The 16,384-nt window shown below is 46.5% G+C and overlaps 1 protein-coding gene across 1 annotated transcript in view; it reads left to right on the top strand.

The window, feature by feature from the left end:
- The first annotated feature begins 6,717 nt into the window (after window positions 1-6,717).
- LOC116940488 (uncharacterized) overlaps window positions 6,718-16,384 on the top strand; it is a 35,255-nt gene continuing 25,588 nt past the window's right edge. The window contains exons 1-2 of the mRNA XM_032950380.2: window positions 6,718-7,010; window positions 8,287-8,399. Of these exons, the coding sequence (XP_032806271.2) occupies window positions 6,898-7,010; window positions 8,287-8,399 (226 nt within the window). The 5' untranslated portion in view covers window positions 6,718-6,897. The remainder of the gene's footprint in view (window positions 7,011-8,286; window positions 8,400-16,384) is intronic.

Genomic DNA, 16,384 nt, shown 5'->3' with positions numbered 1-16,384 from the left:
ACAATTTAAATGCGACAGACTATTTTGAATCGTTACCATGAATTATCACCTTGTTATTACAGTGGAAGTATGTATGAACTGTACGTTTACCATTTATGCAAGACACACTAAAGATAAAGCGATATAATAGCATTCTTCAGGGGAATGGTCAAATTTAATGGTGTGCAACAAACAGTTGACCAGGGATTATTGCGAACATCCCGTCAATTGGCTTAACCTGGGACTTAAAAAGTAATATTTAAAAAAAACACTTTTTTTTTAAACACGCTTTAATGAAATGTACCTTACTAATAATGGCAGAACTCCACGACTCCAGGAAGTGGCCCCGAGGCTTGCCACAACGTAAGGGGACCGTGGTGATTTACAGCCAACGTCAGTTGACCATGGACAATTAGACCCAAGCCGAAACATAACATATAAAAAAAGATTGATTAAAAATATGTATATTTTTAATGATAGAATATAGTATTGTCATCAGTATGACATACGTATACCAAGTTTGCAGTCGATACGACATTGGGAAGTGGGTTAAAATTGAGTTACAATATTTGAGGATACAACACACAGTTTAATACTGGTAGGAACGAAGTTGTAAACTGAGTGTACCAGCCTGCAATAGATTAATGTGTCCGTCCCCTTTCAATACTTTAACGAAGTTAAATCTCGTGCTGTTGGGTGTAAAATCAGCAATAGACAGCGCAGAGACTTGTCCTACCAGCCCACCCTGCAGGGACCTGTTAAAAGCGTGTAAAAAATGGGATCTTAGGTTAGGTATGGAGAAACTGAACACAGGTGTGTTGGATCAGTGTTTTATTGGAGGCTCGCAATCCCCCATTTTTTTATTACGACAAAAACGCAAGCGGGTAAAACGTTCCGATATCCATTAGGAGTGGGACCATCACAAGGAGAGGTAGATTTGGGCCTGCTCAATACCCCATTTTAAGAGATGTTTAGGTAGGTGTTCCGCTTTGGAAAAGATTACACAATAAGTGGAACATATTACACTGGTTAGTGGAATACTGGGTTCTTTTTTCTGTAAAGGTCAGGCACGTGCCATTTATAGTGTTTAAATGCTGTTCCCTTTGCTTGTTTAGAGCGTTAATGTGCTCACATTCCGAGATGTGAATGTGCTGTCTGTGTGAGGTGGTTGTGGTTTGAAGGTCAGAGCGCTGGCTGACACCGCTGATAACTTGGGTGCGAAATTTCGGGAGCCCCACCCACGCTTCATTTTGGTTTCTCCACTATAGTCAGTTGATGGCCTCAGTTTGGTTATCTAATAACTGAACAATAAAACGACGAGAGTAATTTTGGTTCTGCACTTAATATGGCTACATTCCATATCTGAGAATTAAAAAAACATCCGTTTGATTACCAAACTGATTTACATCTGCCCTAACCAGAGGCGGAGCCACAGGGGGGGCTGGGGGGGGAGGTCAGCCCCAACCTGAAATTTTGGGAAAGTCGGTATTCGGGATAACCGGATATCCGGCTGCTGCAAAATGTTGCAGGCTGCCACCTTGTGCTGCCCTGCAGGCTGCCACCTTGTGCTGCTGCCCTGCAGGCTGCCACCTTGTGCTGCCCTGCAGGCTGCTTGAGCGGCAGCCTTTCGAACTTATCAAACTTATTAGCCACATCAGAGGCTCCGACCTATTAATAAACTCCGCGTTCAAATCCAATAAAATGTATTTTATACATTTGTGGCGCCCATTGGAAAACATACACTGGATATCTCAGAATATTGAAGTCAGCCCTCCCAAAGTCAAAATCCTGGCTCCGCACCTGGCCCTAACCCTAACCCATCAGGGCAGGTGGGAAAGTGCTGCCTTGTAATGTGGATAAAAGGTCACTTGAGGATATTTAAATAGCAGTTCTATGATATTTTATTTTGCATACTATTCTTAAACGGGCTATAATACCGTTTTTCGAAAAATTACGAATGGATTATTTGTCACATGACACTAATGTAATGCAATCAGGATAAATTTGTGGAAAAGATACACAAATCTTAATTGTTGCTGCCTACATACTCTCTACCCATGAATGTACCACTCGTGGCCCTTGCCTAAACAATGGAAATAGCAAAAGGCAGTAAAAATTGCCACTTGAAAGTGGCACATGTAAGTCTGGAACTTCCCGAATGGACCGATTGTCAAAATGGCAACATTCTTTTCATTTGCTTTGTGACAATTTATGCATTCTGTTGTGCAGCTGGCATTTATTTTTCCCATTCCCTGGAACTTTACAAGAGAAGCCACTGTAACAGTTTAACACTGCTTTTTGTGGCTTCACGTGAGTCATGTTGTAAAACTGGAAAACTGTTTTTAAAATCCAGCCATGACTACCACATGTGGGTACATTTTTGCAATAGCTTTCTGCAGGAAACCGATTTGTTTTAAAGAATCTGTGAAGGCATGTGCACTCAAAGAGCAAGTATTTTTTTAAGGTGAACACGAAATGCATCTTTGAATGCAAGTACATTATGCAGCCCTTTGACACTGCACTGCTGGATGAAGGAATCCTGGCACCATGTAAGTCGTTTGAATTTATTTTACAATGCTTCACCACAATGCTCGGTGCGAATTGGTGAATCTGAATCTTTATTTATCTTGAAGGAATCCAATGAGCTATGAAGCTCTTTTCCCCACAGCTGTCCAGTATGGGCAAGTCGGCAAAGGTGAAGGGGGACTCAGGATTGGTTCAGACATCACTCGCCACTAATTCTATCCATGGCTGGGAATGCAACGCAGATGGTCATTTGTGCTAACCACTGTACATGTTGCCAACCAATTTGCGTGGCATTTCATCTCAGTGCAGATCTAATTAACAAGGCAAATTATTTAGCGGTGATGCTGCGCTGGCAGTGGGTGCACAAGCACACTGAATTTTTTTTATTTAATCTTCTCTGCACCCCAAAACCTTCAAAGTGGTAGTAGTCACAGGATCTACCAACATACCTCTTCGGTAGACTGGGTGATAACTAATTTCTATAGAACTGCTATTTTTTGTTTAGTTGTCCTTCCCCGTACCTCCGATTCACACGGGTGGCTATGTACGGTGCAAAAGACGTTCAACATAGATAAAAAAGACAGATCCCCCATATATCCTTAACAGACTGTAGGGGCAAGTGCTGTTAGCGAACACCTATGAAGGCCGTAACGGTACACGAGGGGGTGGGTGCCCAGCACCACGCCCGACCGCCTTTGTCTCCCCAGTGGCGATGTTTACACACCGCACCAGGTACTCATTTTAGGATGGCTCGACCTAGGGGAGGCCCAGGACCGGTTCAGATAATCGTCACTGGTGTTGACCGTGAGCGGAAATCGAACCCGGGTCGCCAGGTTCATAGCGCAGCGTAGCGCTTAACCGCTGCACTCCCGCTCCCACACACACAGTCATGCAACCAGAAAGAAGCAGGACAACCTTCAAACCTGGCCATCAAAGATAGAATCCTTTATGTTGCTGTCCTAAGGAACGACGTGAGTACTGCTAACCATTTTTTAAGGAACCACCTCCGATGTGCCTCTTGCAGAAACGCAAACCTCGGGGGGCCTGTGAGTACATGGCTCAATGCGAAGCGCATGCAACAATATCATACTAGGCAGCTTTCCATGCAAGTGCAGAAGATGCAACCCGTTTATCTTCACATCGACCAATACCCAGATAAAAAAAAACGCCCAGAGCATATATTTGTGATGCACCATAGGTTTACATGCACCTCCAGCAAGCTGGTCATTGCCTGAAACGTCACCGTGCGTTTGTGCTGCTTGACCATAGCACACCACCTCATGTACCATTCCGGCCTTAATAAGTGCTCTCTAGCAGCACTTGTCCCAACTGTCGGTATGGGGAATCTCTCTGTGGGCTCACGTGAAGTATATATGTATTCAAATTAACGTCTCGGCTGCCACCATATCCAAATGCTTGTTTGCATGAGGTAGGGAAACCAAATGACTTGGACAACTCAAAATGTTTAGTAAATAAGCTGCTCCTGCATTAAAACTTTGCAATTGGTTTATTTTCATATATAAAAATTAGTTCTCGGTTATAACCCAAATCGTAAACTTTGCGTTTATATTGTAGTTGTGTTTGTAATCCTACATCTAGCCATTCTCCTAAAGGGTTTCTGAGTCGACACCGATTAATTCTGACCCCAGTGCCCTGTGCCCTCTGCCCTCTTGTAAATACGCCATGGCCGTGGAGCGTGTGCGCGCATGACTGGTTCCTGCAGCGATGGGACTGGGCAGTGTTCGGATGGGGCTCGGGAAAGCCTCGTGTGTTAGCCTTTCGACAATATAGACATGGGCCACAAGGCAAGAAGATGACGAATACGCACAATACGGTAGACGTGTTAAGTGTTCAAATGCGAGTGAACTCATTTACCAGTGCGTATTAGATTGTGTAACTAATTTCCTGCCTAAAATATTAAAAAATTCACTAACACATGTGATGGACTTTTTATTTATTTTTTACAATGTCTAATAGTGTATTGTATTACATTGCTCTGTTTTTACTTTTTACCATTGTTTCATCGTAAGTAATGTCATATATTAGGGATTAACAAAGTACAACCATAACCACACTCATATAAAAACAGAAATCTATGCATTGATTTATATGAAGACAAGTCCAGATATTGTGGCCAAGGTTGAGCAAATTGTTGTTATTTACATAGCATAGCAATTTTTTATAGCAATATATTGGGGGGGGGGGGGACATTTTTAGCATATTTGAATATGGGGGGGGGGGGGGTGTGTCCCATATACATTATAATTACCTCCTTGCCAGACAGTCACAAATGTAACTTCAAAGATAGCACTGCTGTGTTTATTTATTAAACATACGCACTGTATTGCTCGGGTGCTAACAACAGGCACACGCTGCAGGTAGGAACGCAATCTCTACATTCAAGACGCACATTTTTTCTTAGTCTACGATGGAACAGATAAGGCGCATTGGAACATTCCTGGCTTTGTGACGAGCAATTTGTGCACCCTGCGCAAGTGCTCCGTCGAAAGCGAGTCAAGTCGCTCGCTCAGACCCCGCCAGTGCTCTCTCGGCTTGCGTGTGAGGCTGCTGCCTCGTCCGTCTCATCCCCCTCCACAACCAACCTCTCTTGCGTGGTGCGGGGGGCGGGGGCTCCTTCGGTCGACACGTGAATTCGGCCTCCCATCTGTTTCCTGACGGGGAGCCAAAACCCGACCTCGGCAAACGGCCGGGCTTGGCAACCACATCCTCCTTGCGTGTGCCTGTGTGTGTGCGTGTGCCTGTGTGTGTGCGTGTGCCTGTGTGTGCGCTGTGCGGCAGTTCCTGTTTGCACCGTCGCAGACTCTCTGCGTGTTCGTCTCGTGCGTACGGCGTGTCTCGTGCTCGTGCACCGTGTCTCGTGCTCGTACGTACGGCGTGTCTCGTGCGCCGTGCGGACGTTGGATTTTTTGTTGTTGTTGCGTGCGTTGCGTTTCCAAAGATGCCGCAGTGAATGTGAATGCACCGCGGAGAGAGTGGAATGGTTTGAATTCCTTAGGGAGTGTCGGTAATAATTATTATTACTATTCGTGTGCTCCTGGTCCCCGGCCACTGGCTGGCTTTTTTATACTTCTGCCCGCCCGCCTTGTCCGCCTTGTCCGCTTGCCAGCGCGAGATTTTAGCGGTTTGTCTACGTCGAGCGTGTGCGAAAGAGCCCCCCCCCCCCCAAACACAGCCCTTGGTTCAAAGGCTGCCAGTGTTGAGCGCTGGCGCTGCTGCTGCTGATCTATCGCACGTTGATGGAGAGTTGTTGACGGTGGTGTGGTGGGTGGTGGTGGCGGGGGTAGGGGGGTGCCTTTTTGCTTAACCCCCCACCCACCACCCCTTCATTCTTTCGGGGTTCATCGCTGACTCACTTGCTGGACGTGCTGGTTGGTTCCCTGCTGGCGAGCATAGCCATTCAAAAAGTCGAGCTGAATGTGTAAGGTGGGGGGGAGGATTACTGAGCACCGGAGAGACGCTGCTGCTGCTGCTGCTCCTGCTGCTGCTGGCTCGCGTTTTGTCCGCGGGTTTCCGTTGAGAAGTGTCTCGGCTCGCTCGCTCGGCCTGCCTGCGAGTCGGCGTTGGCGGCGTTGTTGTTGTTGGGAGACGAACTTTGTGGCCGCCCCTCCGGCCTTTTTATATCTTCAAAACCGATAGCAGTGAGCCGGTTTCTTTTTTTTTACAGACGAGTTTTAGAGAGCGCGCGGAAACATGGTGGGGGTGGGGGGGTGATTGTATTTATTAAGTGCAGTTATAGTGCAGTTTTTTTCGCCTTTTATTAAGGATTATACTTTTTTGTTGCTCGGGCACAAACGGTAGTGGCGACAGGTGGCATCGTTAAGTGCCTCTGCCGAGAGCGTCTCTAAAGTGACGTCGCCGTTCGTTGTAAACATAGAAAATAAAATCAATTCGGCTCTTGTGTGCGTGGAGCGAACCAACCAACAAAATCATTCTCGTGTGGACGGGGCCCCCCCTCCTGGGCAGCGGCGGGGGGCAGAGCGGCGACTTGGGGAGCGTTACAAAAAAAAATTGCGGACAGTTTTGTGTTTGTGTTGTTTGTTGTTCGCGAGACGGGTTTATTATAACAGTCGTCGGCGTGTGGGGTTTGTTTTCTCTCTTTCTCTACAAAGTCGTCTAAACACGGTAGCGGGGGGAGGTGGGGGGGAGGCTGTGTTGGAGTAGTGGGTTTTTTTTTGGGGGGGGGGGGGGTGTTGTTCGTTAAATTTAAGGCTCAATCGGCTCGTTCAAAAAGAGTTTTTTTTTGGAGGCGGTCAGTTACCGGAGGGGTGCACACAGGAGGAGAGAGAGACCCGTTCTGGCCGAGGCGTTAGTCGGTGGGGAGCGAAGGGAGGCTTCAGTCGCGTCGACTCCGGGTGGGGTGGGGGGCAGACGATGTCGAGCCCTTGGAAGCTGCTCTCGCCTGTCAACTGGGCACGGTGGACGTGGTCGGCCGTGCAGACTGGAGGTGCGTTCGGAGCCCATCTGGTGCAGAAGGTGTCGAGCAGGCAAGTGTCTCTCTCTCTCTCTCTCAATGAGGCCCATTCCGTGTGGGTCCAGGGTGGGCGTGTGGAGGAAAGATCTCTCTCATCTTCTTCAGCCGCGTCTCATCGTCCTCCGGCGTGTTGCTGGCGTACACATCATCGGCGCGACGAGTATTCAAGGTTTCTCTCCCTTTTAAAAGAGACCGGCTTAGTTGTTGGTTTAGCAGCTGCTCAGCCGCGGGCTTCCCTCGAGAGCCGTGTGTTTTTTTTTAAAGGAAGGGCCACCCCTCACCACCACCACCATCCCTGCTCTCGACCGCAGGAAGTGTGACTGTGATATGTCGCTGTCACCTATGACAAGCCCGTGTTGCTTTCTTTCCATGGCTCGGCGATGTCCTTGCGTGTGTGTGTGTCTTGTCGTTTCTTTACACATTGGCGCGTACCGCGTTGTGCGTGTGGGGGGGGAGGCAGAAGAGGAGGATGATGATGGGATGACCAAAGATGTACATCGGAGCCACCCGCGAGATGTTAACGGGTCGGCCTCGTGCTGGGAGTGATTGTCGGTTGTGCCAGTTTGTGTGTTAAAGTGTATGTGGTGGGGGAGCGGTGGTGGAGTGGTTAGCGTTAGGTTTCACCTCGAACCCGGCGGCCCGAGTTCGATTCCCGCTGACGGCCAACACCGGTGACGATTTTCTGAACCGGTCCTAGGTCGACTCGGCCTCAAATGAGTACCTGGCGCGGTGCGTAAAAACATCGCCACGAGGGAGACAAAGGCGGCCGGGCGTGGTGCTGGCCACCCACCCCCTCGTGCGCCGTGCCGGCCTTCATAGGTGCTACTCGCTAACGGCACTTGCCCCAACAATTAAAGTGTATACGGGGGATCTTTGTCTTTGGTGTGTGTGTGTGTGTGGGGAGCGGCGTAGGGGCTTGAGCACCGCGCTACGAACCCGGCGGCCCGAGTTCGATTGCCGCTCACGGCCACCACCGGTGACGATCATCATGAACCGGGTCCCCGAGCCCCCCCCCCCCCCGCCTAGGTCGACTCGGCCTCAAATGAACACCGATGTTTTAGATGTGCTTGTTTTAAATGTGCACGATACCACTGAAATGCTCCTGCGCCCCTCCGCGGTACTGTCTCCAGAGTGGGGCTTTAACTTGACACGTCAATGCCACCATTGGATTTGGCGGGGGTCGCGGGGTCCTCCGTGCCGCCCGCGGCCTCCGGCGTTGCCTCGCGAATGGATTTAAAGTTGACCGCTTTACCCCCTCCCCACCTCTCTCTGTTCGCGTGCCTTTGCAGAGGCTCGGAGCCGTCGCCTGACGAGTTGGAGAGCGAGCCGGGACAACAAATACTGTCGCCGGACGGCGAGGGGGGTGGCTACCAGGGTCGAGAATTCTGGGCGGACGCTGCTGGTGAGAACCGACGCCCTCCTCCTCCTCCTGTGTGTACAGGCGTCTTAAAATGTGGGGGTTTTTAGAAGGTGCTGAAGGACGCTCCGAGATTTGTCTAAAGCGTTCCCTTCCAGGCGTTTTCAGGCTGGACCTGTGTACGTACTGCGCGCGTGTGTGTCTGTGTGGCGCTATTGCAGACCATTTGCGTTCGTAGTCTTTTTTTCAAAAGCTGGAGAACTCCTTCTGTTGTTTACGACGTGGCCGTTGTGGTCGAGTGCGACGGAACAACATTGTTGGTTTATCAAGGAGAAGTGGAGACCTTTCTCTGAACTTTACTGCAGTGTTAAAATGTGATGCTATTAAAAAAGCGGGGTGGGGGTGGGGGTAGGAAGAGTGATGAGAGATATGTCCATAAATAAATAATGAAAATAGCCTTTGAGTGGATTCATTCCTCACTGCTCAGGAGAGTAGACCAGCTGCAGGTCACTGCAGAGCCCTCCCAAGGGGGGGTTGGGTCGGGTGCAAGAGATCCTTCGTTGAGCTCAATGTGATCGGATTTCATGATTTTTATGAAGTCGTGGTTCTCACACACGCGCGTTCTTGTGTACCTTTTGATATTTTGAAAGGTGTGGTTTTTTTCCCCCTCCCATCATATCTCGTTGCTTGAAAACGTACCACTCTTTGTGTTTTTAGTTTGTGTTTAGAACTGCTTTTTGTGTTTTAGTGTGTTGCCCTGCCCCCCACAACCTACGATTTAGCACGTTTGGCTATGGTACGGTGCAAAAGAAGTTCAACATACATACAGTGCACAGCACTGTTTCCTTCTGAGTACGTTTTGTTTTTTCACGGATGACCTACTTTCATTTTTTTCTCACGAGTTCAACGGACCAATTGGAATTCATATCTTAAACATACAACTTTAATCCTTAAATAGCAGGTCGTGATACATGGATAAATAGCAGGTCGTGGTACATGGACAACTGTGTTCAGCTCACACAGAGCGAGAGAGAAAGTTAAGTTATTTCGTGTTGAACATTGCAGCAGCTTTTAAGCTTTACACTAATGTCTGTACTGGCACCTTTTAATGGATTTTAAGCAGCAATACATAACTATACAAATAGAAATTCGTCGTAGATACAAAGGTTCACCGTGCTTGCAGTCACAAAGCACTCAAATAGAGAATATGCCAAGACGTGGCAAAACAAATAAATACATGTACTGAACCCTGGCACACACATCGTGACTAATTACAAGGACACAATAGTGTTTGTTATACAAGGAGCTCTGTAAGCACTGATGTAGAAATAATATCAAATTATGTTGGTGCCTCAAACTAATTATGTGTTCTGCAATAGACAACAGATTGGGTTGTCAGGATTCAATTTTAACTACAGTACATTTCGCCATAACACCAGCTCGGTTTTTCTCATTTCACCAAAGCTTTGTCACATAAATGTTTTGGGTTGGTTAACTTCAGTTGAGCTAATCTGTTGCTTGTGGAAGATCCAGATTTGAGGCTTTGCCTAGGGTAATTTATGTTAAAGCCGGTATGATGGCTGGGTATAAAAAAAAAACATAATTACAACGCTTTTGTTAGTCCACTGCTGACAAAAAACCTCTTCATGCCTTGCCAGCCATGGGGGGTTGCTATTTAACTATGCAGGACTTCACCACACCGGTGGGTGCAAGTTGGTGAAGGAATGGTTCAAACATCCCACGCTACTCACGTTAGCCGTGGCTGGGAATGGAACCTAGCTGGCCTGGGTTTATAATGCAATGCGTGAGCCATTGCACCACTTTCATATGCCCCAAATAGTACAGCTGATCATCGATTATCCAGCTGCTTCCAACATTATTCGGTGGTCCCGGGCCGATCCGGCGAAACCGCTCCAAAGGCTGTAACCAGGCAAAAAAGTATCTATGCTTGATTTAAGTTTCAAATATATACGATACATGATATACTACATACAACTTTAAACAATGAAAATACTTCAGGTATATACAGTGAGGGAAAAAAGTATTTGATCCCCTGCTGATTTTGTACGTTTGCCCACTGACAAATAAATGGTCAGTCTATAATTTTAATGGTAGGTTTATTTGAATATTGAGACAGAATAACAACAAAAAAATCCATAAAAACGCATGTCAAAAATGTTATAAATTGATTTGCATTTTAATGAGGTAAATAAGAATTTGACCCCTCTGCAAAACATGACTTAGTACTTGGTGGCAAAACCCTTGTTGGCAATCACAGAGCTCAGACGTTTCTTGTAGTTGGCCACCAGGTTTGCACACATCTCAGGAGGGATTTTGTCCCACTCCTCTTTGCAGATCTTCTCCAAGTCATTAAGGTTTCGAGGCTGACGTTTGGCAACTCGAACCTTCAGCTCCCTCCACAGATTTTCTATGGGATTAAGGTCTGGGGACTAGCTAGGCCACTCCAGGACCTTAATGTGCTTCTTCTTGAGCCACTCCTTTGTTGCCTTGACCGTGTGTTTTGGGTCATTTTCATGCTGGAATACCCATCCACGACCCATTTTCAATGCCCTGGCTGAGGGAAGGAGGTTCTCACCCAAGATTTGACGGTGCATGGCCCCGTCTATCGTCCCTTTGATGCAGTGAAGTTGTCCTGTCCCCTTAGTAGAAAAACACCCCCAAAGCATAATGTTTCCACCTCCATGTTTGACGGTGGGGATGGTGTTCATGGGGTCATAGGCAGCATTCCTCCTCCAAACACGGCGAGTTGAGTTGATGCCAAAGAGCTTTATGTTGGTCTCATCTGACCACAACACTTTCACCCAGTTGTCCTCTGAATCATTCAGATGTTCATTGGCAAACTTCAGACGGGCATGTATATGTGCTTTCTTGAGCAGGGGGACCTTGCGGGCGCTGCAGGATTTCAGTCCTTCACGGCATAGTGTGTTACCAATTGTTTTCCTGGTGACTATGGTCCCAGCTGCCTTGAGATCATTGACAAGATCCTCCCATGTAGTTCTGGGCTGATTCCTCACCGTTCTCATGATCATTGCAACTCCACGAGGTGAGATCTTGCATGGAGCCCCAGGCCGAGGGAGATTGACAGTTCTTTTAATCACACCAACTGTTGTCACCTTCTCACTAAGCTGCTTGGCAATGGTCTTGTAGCCTATTCAAGCCTTGTGTAGGTCTACAATCTCGTCCCTGACATCCTTGGAGAGCTCTTTGGTCTTGGCCATGGTGGAGAGTTTGGAATCTGATTGATTGCTTCTGTGGACAGGTGTCTTTTATACAGGTAACAAGCTGAGATTAGGAGCACTCCCTTTAAGAGTGCTCCTAATCTCAGCTCGTTACTTGTATAAAAGACACCTGGGAGCCAGAAATCTTTCTGATTGAGAGGGGGTCAAATACTTATTTCCCTCATTAAAATGCAAATCAATTTATAACATTTTTGATATGCGTTTTTCTGTTTTTTGTTGTTATTCTGTCTCTCACTGTTCAAATAAACCTACCATTAAAATTATAGACCAATCATTTATTTGTCAGTGGGCAAACGTACAAAATCAGCAGGGGATCAAATACTTTTTTCCCTCACTGTATATATCACCGCATGCAGAGTCTCAGATTGGAATAGTAAGGAAGGTGCAGTAAACACAGTAACTGTTTACAGTAGGATATTTATAGTTGTCATTGTACGTTTATTCCAATTTCGCATAGTAAAGAAATTTTAAATACTTTAAAAAAACATATACACAACACCTAAAAAACAGTATTATGCAACAATATGCAAAATAATTAAATAGTGATTATCCGGTATTTTTTAAAATCCGGCGCCACCGGATAATCGATGATCCACTGTATGCCTGTATACTGTATTGCCCACATGGGTTGAACCACTCCTTTTGAAAAAAAAACAATTGACACTGTTGGATTTTCTGTTAACCGCGGGTGGTGAGGCCTACAAGTAAAACATGTAGAGGGACATACTCTTAGGTTCTTTCGGTAAAGTCACGACTTTACCGAAAGAACCAAAGAGTATGGATTCCTGCAGTCGCGAAAGCTTCAAATCAATCTAGAGGGACGTTTTACTTCCGTGTATTGTTTCTTAATTCGGTTCACCTCTTGAAGAAGCTCCCAGAACGTAGAGGAAAACATCAGGAGGCCGACCAACGCGTGGGACGTGCAGGAAGCGCCTCAAGAGTTGCATGTCGTCACTGTTGTTGTTTTGGGTCCGACCAGATGGTAATGTGCATCAGCTGTGATGTGGAGCTGCATGCTTCACTGTTTAGTGCATACGTGTGTGCAGGCCAGGTGTTGGGCATTCAAACTTGTTGATTCCAAAATTCCACGAGGGATCTGGTAACATTTTCCATGGCAATGAGTCCTGCATATACGGTATTTGTTTGTAATGCATTGCAATTTTTGTACGAAAATTTATATTCTGTGCTCCGTCCATTGCTTGGTTAAGTCCTCATGTCATCTCATTCATGGGGGATGTTTGACCATACTTCCCCTCACTGGTTATTGCTAGTTTGGTGGAGGTGGGGTGCCCTAGTACTGGCTCGGATATCACTCACTCGGGTAGCCAGGTTCATCGCAAACGGAGACAGACCCTTTGAGACAGAGACACAAATTAAGACAGACAGAGCTAATGAGATTGAGAGACACGGAAACTTTAATGTAAGAGGGCTTGGGCAGAACATATTGCTAGCCACTTACATGTACTGGACTGGTTCAGATATCTCTCGTCACTAATGTGAGCAATGGCTGGGAATCGAACTCTGGTCGCTGGGTTCATAGCGCAATGCTCTAACCGCTGCACCACCGCTACCCATATACAAAGACAAAGATCCCCTTTATAGCCTTAACAGACTGTAGGGGCAAGTGCTGTTAGCGAGCACCTATGAAGGCCGGAACCGTACACGAGGAGGTGGGTGGCCAGCACCACGCCCGACCACCTTTGTCTCCCTAGTAGCAATGTTTACACACCACACCAGGTACTCAATTGAGGCTGAGTCGACCTAGGGGAGGCCCAGGACTGGTTCAGATAATCGTCACTGGTGTTGGCCGTGAGCGCGAATCGAACCTGGGTCGCCGGGTTCATTCCAGCGCGCTAACCATTACACTACCGCTCCCCATATACAGACGCAATGACACAGACACAAAGACAGAAACACGCAAAAGTGTAGATGTTAGAGTACACGAGTTTCAACTCGAGTCTCAACTCGTGTACTGTACGTGCTAGTGGCTAGCAATGTGTTCTGCCCAAGCCCACTTAAAGGAAAGAGTTTCCCTGTCTCTCAAGTCTCATTGTCTCTGTCTTCAACTCTGTCGTCATTTCTGTGTCTCTGTCTCAATGTGTCTCTCCCTGTTTGTCTCTATCCGTGTGCCTTCAGTGTATTTGTGTCTGTGTGTGCGCGCATTGTTCCGTGTCCGGGGTATTCGCGTCGGTCTCATGATCATAGAAAGTGCTGCCCGTGCTTTGATCACAGCTATTTTTTTAATTTGCGGAAAAACCTGTGGGTATTAGGGGAAATTTGCTACGCAACTGTTATCCACGGAAAGGTCCCGAGGCATTAAGACGCCGTTTGGCAATGCATCATGGGTAAACAATTGTAGGTAACTGCAGATAATATAATAGGAAGCAATAGGGCCGCGGATAATGATCATTTTCGCGGTTCCTACAGCTGCCGTAGATAATAGGAGTCGCGGGTAACGGGACTGCAGATAAGAGGGAGGGTTCTGTACTGGAATGTTTTTTTTAAGCAATGAATGATCATGCCCACGTGTCAATCTTCTGCTGAGTGAGGGCCTCCGCAAGACGTGCATGCGGTGCAGTGAGGGTTATTTGATTATACTTCACCACTGTGGTCAGTGCGGATGTGGTGAAGGTGGGGCCCAGGATTGGTTCAGATATCACTCGCTACTGATAGAGGATGTTGCTGTACTGCCCGCTACTGTCCACAATGCTTCGTACAGCTGTCCAGGTACAATCCAGGCTCAACCGTGCTTATATCTTCCGAGGTCTGACGGGATTGGATGTCGGGCGTGTATGGGGTCATTTGGTCATTGTGATGAATTCAGGCGGCTTGGCGGGTGAGTGATATTAAACCTTTATTTCCACCCACAATATCAACATCATTTGTATATATTTGGTATCTGTGCCATTCTAATAGTGCAAGGCTTTTGCGAGGGTACTGCATTTCACAGATGTGTATAGTCTTCAATAATTTGACAGTAGGGGTGACGTTCCAATGTTTTTCAAAGGAAGTAATTGAACTTGAACTTCTTTCACACCGTACGTAGCCAACCGTGCTCATCGGTTGGCTACGCACGATGCAAAAGAACCTCCCGGGATATTTAACACCCAGTGTGAAGCAGACTGCATGCGTTTTATGGTTTATACGCCTGAAGTATTTATACACATGAAGTATTAACCAGGGCGACTACTGGTGCTTACTCGCGAGCCTCTGCTACAATAGGCCAACACGCTATCACTCAGCCATGATAAAGGTCTGTGCAAAACTAAGTAGCAAATTATATATTTTAAAAAAACATTGGCCGTACCGCTATATTCACATCAAATTTTATAATGCAAATAATCACGAAAGGTAAAAAAAGAAGACGCTTTGCTTTCGTGTCCGCTAACCCGGACACTGTGATCGGAATTAATCGGCAGAGCAGAGCACCCTCGTCGTACGTTCAGTTAAACCAAGGCCATGTCCTCAAACAAATACCAGCTGTTTGGAATGCGAGGCGTGTTGTGATGTCTGCGGCGTGATGCGGACAGTCACAAGTTCCCCGTGTGAATGCGCCGAGGAAAAAGTCACGCCCGCTGGCACCACTAACATCGCAGCGGGGAGCGTCTCTCTGTTTGCCGCGGTTGGTTGGTCGATCGTGAATTTTTGATGTCGTCACAAGTCCTGCTTTTTACGCCTAACAACTTTCAGGGGATGGCCTTGTCTGGTGGAACAGAGTATTTCCCATTGTAATGTGCTTGCTGAGCTATCCAAAGCATTCTTTGTTCACGTTTGATTTTTTTACAGCAACTAAGAATATTTTATTGTTTCCAGTTGAAGATTTCATTATTGTCGGAAGACTTTACCTAATGAGTGCCACATGGACTTGCCATTAACACTTACAATATAATCACTGTACTGTATTTTTGTGATCACAGTTTGTTCATAAGCTTGTGAGTGTGCTGGTCCATATTTACACCATATGGGAAATTTCAAGATATGCTTATCTTGCATTGTGGCACATGCTTCTGAATGCCCATGAAAGTCATTGTCGGTGCTGATAAGCACATGGTAGGTGCCTTAGTTATTGTGTACAAGTGAATGTAATGTCTCTGTGCTTAGTATAAAAGCGAAGGTTTTGTTTTTATTCATATTTATACAGTACTTTCACTTGTATGCAAGATGCTAAACATCCCAACCACCGCCTGCTGACTAGTAATAATAATTATTTCATTTTATATAGCGACGTGCTAATAGCATCCCATAACGCTGGCTGAAATAAAATTAAGCAGGGGAACTTGTATATTTCAAATGGTGTACTGTAGTCAGGTTTCTGGTGAAAAAAATATTCAAGTAATATTTTGTAGTTAGCCGTTAAGTCATGAAATGTTGGCCTCCTTCATAAATCTATAATCTCTTAAACACTTTCAGATTTGGTCAACTTAGTCATAAATCCATCCGAACTTTTAATCGTTTTCCCAGCAAAATTGGCCTATCCGACAAGAAGTTGGAAAAAATTGCCGTACACGTTCACAGCACTGGCACATTTAACGGATCGCTTGGAAACGCGTACAGATGGTGCGAGCGCCATGCCTTGTTGAATCGTGCACAGACGCTGCTATATAACCATGTGTACCCAACTGCAGTTGGAATTCTTTAATAACCGGCCTGGAACACGGTACGTTAGCCATGCCCTTTGTTTCCCTGTTTGAGTGGGACACGGTTGAGAGTGCGGCTTTCTCGGATGACAAGCATTGCTGACCGCTGGTCTTGTTTAGGTAGGTGGAAGGG

The sequence above is a fragment of the Petromyzon marinus genome, chromosome 9, assembly GCF_048934315.1.
Source record: "Petromyzon marinus isolate PM22_M1 ecotype Great Lakes invasive population chromosome 9, UKy_Petmar_22M1.pri1.0, whole genome shotgun sequence".
In the NCBI taxonomy this organism is placed as follows: Eukaryota; Metazoa; Chordata; class Hyperoartia; order Petromyzontiformes; family Petromyzontidae; genus Petromyzon; species Petromyzon marinus.
The sequence above is the reverse complement of the archived record's forward strand: the minus strand, read 5'-3'. Positions and strand labels throughout refer to the sequence as shown.